This window comes from Colobus angolensis, unplaced genomic scaffold (genome assembly GCF_000951035.1).
Source record: "Colobus angolensis palliatus isolate OR3802 unplaced genomic scaffold, Cang.pa_1.0 Scaffold126, whole genome shotgun sequence".
NCBI lineage: Eukaryota > Metazoa > Chordata > Mammalia > Primates > Cercopithecidae > Colobus > Colobus angolensis.
In genome coordinates this window covers 1,633,651-1,639,650 of record NW_012113808.1, presented here as the reverse complement: position 1 = coordinate 1,639,650, position 6,000 = coordinate 1,633,651, and the positions used below count along the sequence as shown (strand labels likewise).

At 52.0% G+C, this 6,000-nt stretch overlaps 1 protein-coding gene across 1 annotated transcript in view; it reads right to left on the bottom strand.

Moving 5' to 3' along the window:
* Positions 1 to 241: 241 nt before the first annotated feature.
* Positions 242 to 6,000, bottom strand: part of PGBD5 (piggyBac transposable element derived 5) — a 38,978-nt gene continuing 33,219 nt past the window's right edge. The window contains exons 5-6 of the mRNA XM_011933324.1: positions 3,900 to 4,005; positions 242 to 2,222 (exon numbers count right to left, since the gene is read on the bottom strand). Of these exons, the coding sequence (XP_011788714.1) occupies positions 2,027 to 2,222; positions 3,900 to 4,005 (302 nt within the window). The 3' untranslated portion in view covers positions 242 to 2,026. The remainder of the gene's footprint in view (positions 2,223 to 3,899; positions 4,006 to 6,000) is intronic.

Genomic DNA, 6,000 nt, shown 5'->3' with positions numbered 1-6,000 from the left:
AGCAATTCTCCTGCCTCAGCTTCCGGAATAGCTGGAATTACAGGCACGTACCAACACGCCTGGCTAATTTTTTGTTTTTTTAGTAGAGACAGAGTTTCACCATCTTGGCCAGGCTGGTCTCCATCCCCTGAGCTTGTGATCCGCCCGCCTTGGCCTCCCAAAGTGCTGGGATTACAGGTGTGAGCCACCGCACCCCACCTGTTTCCCGACCTGTTAAACAAATTCACGTATTAACAGAGAATCAACATCTAAATAGACTTTTATTTTTATTTTACTTGTTTGGACAGAAAAGAAAATTCATCGGCTTTCATTAGAGTCTCCTTAAGTGTTGGAAACACATTAAACTCAGAAATAGTGGACCTTGTAGAAAAGCATCACAAATTAAAAATATATTTCTCCATGTGGTAAAAGTGCTTTCAATCCAATTAAACGGCATGGCAAGGGTGTTTGGAAACACAATCTAAAATTTGGCCTGCAATCCGTGGCATCGAATTCCAACCACAGGGTCGGGGAGTCACCGTGATCTAGAGCACAGGAACCACGTGGGGCCCGGAGCATGCGAACAGCAACACTCGCAGTAACTGAGTGAGGACGAGGAACAGAGTCCCAAAGCCTGAGTAGAATAGATTCTGCATTTGTAAAAAATGAGGTGGTTACATAAACTGGGTTGAAAGGGGACCAGGTAATCCCAGAAATTCCTTGTTTCTGGTCTGTGGGGACAGTCAGATCCGCCCACCACTCTGGCACCGAGGCTTCCCCAGAGATGCATAAACCTGGGCTGGGAAAGAGCCCAGATCTGCCTGGGGACACACGAGCCTCGCTGCCAGCGTTGGGCATGCAGCCTCTCCACTCCTGCGGTCAGCAACCGCCTCCGGCCCTCGTGTCAAATCACACCTGACCAGGGTTGTCACCACAGTCCCGTTTTGGGGATTTTCAAAGGCCTGCCCTGTTGTTCTGAGGGGCCACTCTGAGAAGGCAAACACTGCCAGGGTCACTCACTACACACGGAGGAAAGACAATGAGCAAATGGCCATCGCAGAGAATTCGGTTGTGTGTTTCAGCAATGCTACATATTTTTCAAGACAAGTAATTCTGCCAATGATGACATCTGCGACAAAGCTTAGGGCCCGCGGGCTCCCCATGGGCCTCATGGAGAGCAACCGCGTCTGTTCGGAAGCCAGCGGCCCTTCCCGGCGCTGCCACAGGCCAGAACACAGAACTGTGATCATGCAAGGAGCCGTGACTGAGGCCGGGGTTGGCGAGGGGGGTGGAGAGGAGGGGACATCTGCCTTTTACATTAGATCTGAAGCAACAGTAAGAAAATAACCTGAAGATATATTTAAAAATAAAAAATAGCATCACCCTTCACTCCAATTTTTTGGCGTTTCCCTTTCTCCCCTGCCCACCAGCTAAGCAGAGGGAATGAGCAGGAATGCCTCATTTTTCAGAATGGGCACCCACTTCCCATTTCACTACTGCACACCCAGGATGTATGTCTTCTTCTAAGAGACCGGCTCAAAGGTGCTCACATGAGGCCAAGGCTGGAAAACCCCCCGGCCTCCCCCAACACCCAAGCCACTGTAACCATGCAGGGCGTCTTTGCTTCCTTCAAGTCATGAACTTGAACCACGTCCCAGACGACTGCAGATCTTTAGGAAGCAGACACCTCTCTTAGAGCATGCTCCAGCTCGTTCTATCACAGGGCCTTCCTTCGCAGTCACAGTCCACGTTGCCTCCCAAGCTCCACGGATATCATGAGAGAATCTGCCCTTGAGAACTTGGGTGTAGGTGCTCACCAGGCTGGCGGCACTGTTTCCCAAGGGAGGACGTGCTCTTCTTGGAATGCAAATAAGGACAGCAACCGTCCTCTGACCAGGTCCGTCCTGTCCCTCCAGAGGCCCTGTGCATCCCTCCCAGGTAGCAAACCACACACCAGGCCATCTCCGGGTCTCTGATGGGCAAGTTGGAACAGCAGGCTCTCCTCCCCCTCTCACCCCTCCCCTGACCGAGTCCTGCACCCCCAGCATCAGTGGGTCGGAGAGGCGTCCTCCAAGCCCAGCAGCTCTCTGACGAGTCTCTCCCCAAACTGCGCCCGGCTGTACCTCTTCACGTGGTAGGCGTCTGACATTTTGTACAGGATGTAGGCATTGTTGATGGCGATGCTGATGGCGAACCAGAACACCTGCTGCCAGGTCTTGTTTGGTTTATGAGAAATGAAATACCTGAAGAAAGAGGGAATAAGAACAGCTGACCTGATGGTGCATGGCACCCGGAGATGCATCCCAAACGCCCCCCTCACCACGGCCCGTGCGACGCTGCAGGCTCGCCCCCGACAGAAGCAGGAGGGCTGTGGGGGCAGGAGTCAGGCTTGGGATGTTAGGTGAGCTCTAGCTGGGGGCTTTGTCACAATAAACTTCATTTAAGACCAAGGAAGTGAAAACAACAAGGTTGCTGGAGGAGAACCCGAAAGCCAGGTGCCAGGTGTGGGGGGTGCTGCACAGCCCCGGAGTGGACAGGCACCTGCCAGCCCCTCCAGCTTCCCTGCTTGCTGAATGCTCCTTGCAAGGCTATGTTCTGTGTGTCCCGTGCAGCTGCCACTCCCTCGAGGCCAAGCTCTTCCTCAGCTCCAGGCCCCTGCAGGGTGTACCCTGTTCCCGAGTGTACCTTTGCCATCCCTGCAGATGAAAGTACAGAGGTCACCCCTCCGGGAAGCCCACTTGGACCCTGAGGACACTGGCCTTCTTGGGAGCACCAGCCTCAAGCCTCACTCACTGCTCTGTCTTCTCCATTTGTGAGTTTGCCTCAGCAAAGTATGGGAGGATAAGGTATGGGAGGATCAGTATCCTCAATATCTCACTATGACTGAAATGCCCAGCACACAGCAGGCACCACAGACATCTACTCCACAAATGTCAGCTGTTTTAGAACAACCTCATAGAACACAGGAAGGTGCCGGTACATAGTAGGTGCTCAGTGAACTAAATGCCAATGTCTTTGTAACAACCTCACGGAATTTAGCAAGGTGCCGAGCACATAGTAGGCGTTCAACAAAGGTTTGTTTGATGAATCACTAAGGAGTGGGGCTACCTTTCACACACAGGCTGAGTTTTCCAGAGAGAACCAGGTCCTTGTTTTTCCCTCTTTATCATGAAAAAGGCCAGGAAGTATAGGTTACCCTCAGAGAGGGTTCAGTCAATATCCGATTTTGAGTTAGTCCAACCCTGTTCTAAGTGGTCAGGCTCAATCCTAGTGATTTAATGCTTTTAATGTTCAACAGCTATCATTTTTTGAGTTCCCATCATGGTGGCTCTAATGGTACCAGGTCGGGGGTGGCATCATGGGTGTCTGGACGTCTGCACATTGTGGATCTTCTCTAGGCTGTGTGTAAACTATGCATACTATGTGTATACTGAACATGAGACCACATCTGGTGATCTAAACAGGCATCCATATTGGAGAAAATTAAGGCACCCATGCTAGATGTGTGACTTGGGGTAGAAGTGCCTGAGCTGATGCCCAGTGTGTTAGGCGTGTGGGGGAGAACAGCAATTCAGGACAGAGGACTGGGGCAAGTGACGCCAATGGCTGGGGTCTGAGCTCACTGCTGAGGGACAGCTCGGTTCAGGTAAGCAAAGGGAAGGGTGCCTCTGGGCACAGGGAATGTGAACCTGGCACTGGGAGAGCGGAGGACGCAGAGCACCTGGGCAGAGGACTCCCACGTAAGGCCAGGTGTGCACAGGTGAGGCCGGAAGCCCAGACTGACGGCAGGATCTTACCTCCCAGGGTCTTCGTCCTGCAGTTCTTACACTGCAGAAACTAGTGATCATCTGCCAAGACATCTATGCCGAGATGGCACAACTATGAGAGTCCTTCTGTGATGGAGGCACCCGGCCACTTACTTGCTGTATTTGTCATCATATCTGCAGATGTAGCTCAGGTGAGCGGCAAACGCCTCCACGGCCAAGGGGCAAGGGATCTCCCCACTCTTCCTTTTGATGATGACTCCTGAAGGCGAGAGACAAGATAAGCCCCTTCCTCAGCACCTCCTCCTTATGCCAATTTATAAACGTGCCTATCTTCATTCAGCTTAGCTGTCCCCGACTTAATAATGAGCAGAAAAGGAGGATGACAAGGAGGAGAAGGGGAGGGAGAGTTGAAGAAGAACAATCAGCACCAACCATCAGGTGCTTCAGAGGGGTTGAGGAAAGCATCAGAGTCAGGTGAGTGCCACGATATGTGCCAGCCCAGACACAGCAGCCCAAGTCATGGGGGTTCGCAGGCCTGCAGGACCCTGGCAGGCCTGAAGGGGCTCTAAGCAGCACGGGGAAGGGTGTTGCACCAGACTGGGCCTTGAAAGAGTGAAAGCGGCGACAGGACTCACTCTTCCCTCCCTCCCCCTTCTGCCAGGCTGGGTGAGGGGTGCTGGGAAGAAGAGGTGGTAGATGAGGTCAGAGACCACCACGGAGCCCTTTCCACCTGCCTTCATCAAAGCCAAAGGGTGTCGGCAACTCGTCACCCCACACAGAGCACTAGACCTCACTCCTCCTAAGCTGTGGTTTTGCATCCTTTGACAAATCTCCCAATAAGTGTGTGAGATGATGGATATGCTAATTACCCTGATCTGATCACCATACATTATACGTATCAAAACATCACTATGTGCCCCATGAAAATGTACAATTATTGTTTGTCAATTTAAAAAAGAAAAGGAGGCCGGGCACAGTGGCTTACGCCTGTAATCCCAGCACTTTGGGAGGCTGAAGCGGGAGGATCACGTGAGGCCAGAAGATTAGCCTGGTCAACATGGCAAAACCCCATCTCTACTAAAAATACAAAAATTAGCTGGGCATGGTGGCAGGTGCCTGTAATTCCAGCTACTCAGGAGGCTGAGGCAGGAGAATCGCTTGAACCTGGGAGGCGGAAGTTGCCATTTGCTGAGATTGCTGCCACTGTACTCCAGCCTGGGTGACAAGAGTGGAACTCTGTCTCAAAATGAAATAAAAAATAAAAAAGCAAAAGGGTGGAATTATTATCATTATTTTTTGAGATACGAGGTCTTGCTCTGTCACTTAGGCTGAAGTGCAGTGTCATGATCATAGCTCACTGCAGCCTCAAATTCCTGGGCTCAAGGGATACTCCCACCTCAGCCACCCAAAGAGCTGGGACCACAGGTACGTGCCACCAAGCCCAGCTAATTAAAACAATTTTTTAAATAGAGACTCCCCATGTTGCCTAGGCTGGTCTCAAACTCCTGGCCTTATGTGATCTTCTGCCTGGGCCTCCCAAAATTCTGGGATTACATGTGCGAGCCTCCATGCTCAGCCAAAAGGAATCAGAGGCTCAGAAGCAGGAGGCGGCCGCCCTTTCCAACCCTCCCATCCCCCAGCTCCATCCTTTCATGCCTCCTCAAACTTTGGGGGCCCTACACCCTCAAACACCTTTTCCTCTACTAAGTACAACTGGGAATGTATCCCAGGGGCACCGGGAAGGTCATGGCAAGATGAACAAATCCCATTGGCAGGGCCTGAGAAGCACATGGAGACCCATGAGCCCTCCCTGCCCTGCTGCCAAGCCACTACGGGCCATTCTGGGTCCCAAGGCCTGCCGTATGCGCAACCACCGCAGACAACATGGAAGATGGAAAGGACGCATTCTTCCACACAGCCGCGGCCATGCAAGTGTGGCTGGAGTTGACCTACCGTTTCCTTGAACTGGACTTCCCTCACAGCAGCAAGAGACTATGAGCACAGTGCCATTTTTCTGTATGTCTTTTTTAAGGGATTAGCTCACAAGATTGTGAAATTTCAGCAATACTTAAATGGACAAGGTCAAAGTAAAACGGGCATGTCCTCTGCAGGTCCACCGGAGCATCGTCTGGGTCCAGTCTCCTCCCGCCCCCACAACTCTCACTGAGGGACTGTGGCTGAGGAGACCAGGGTCGCGCAGATCTGCTGATATACACTGGGCCGGGCTCTTTCCTTCTTTCCTCAGAAACAGCAG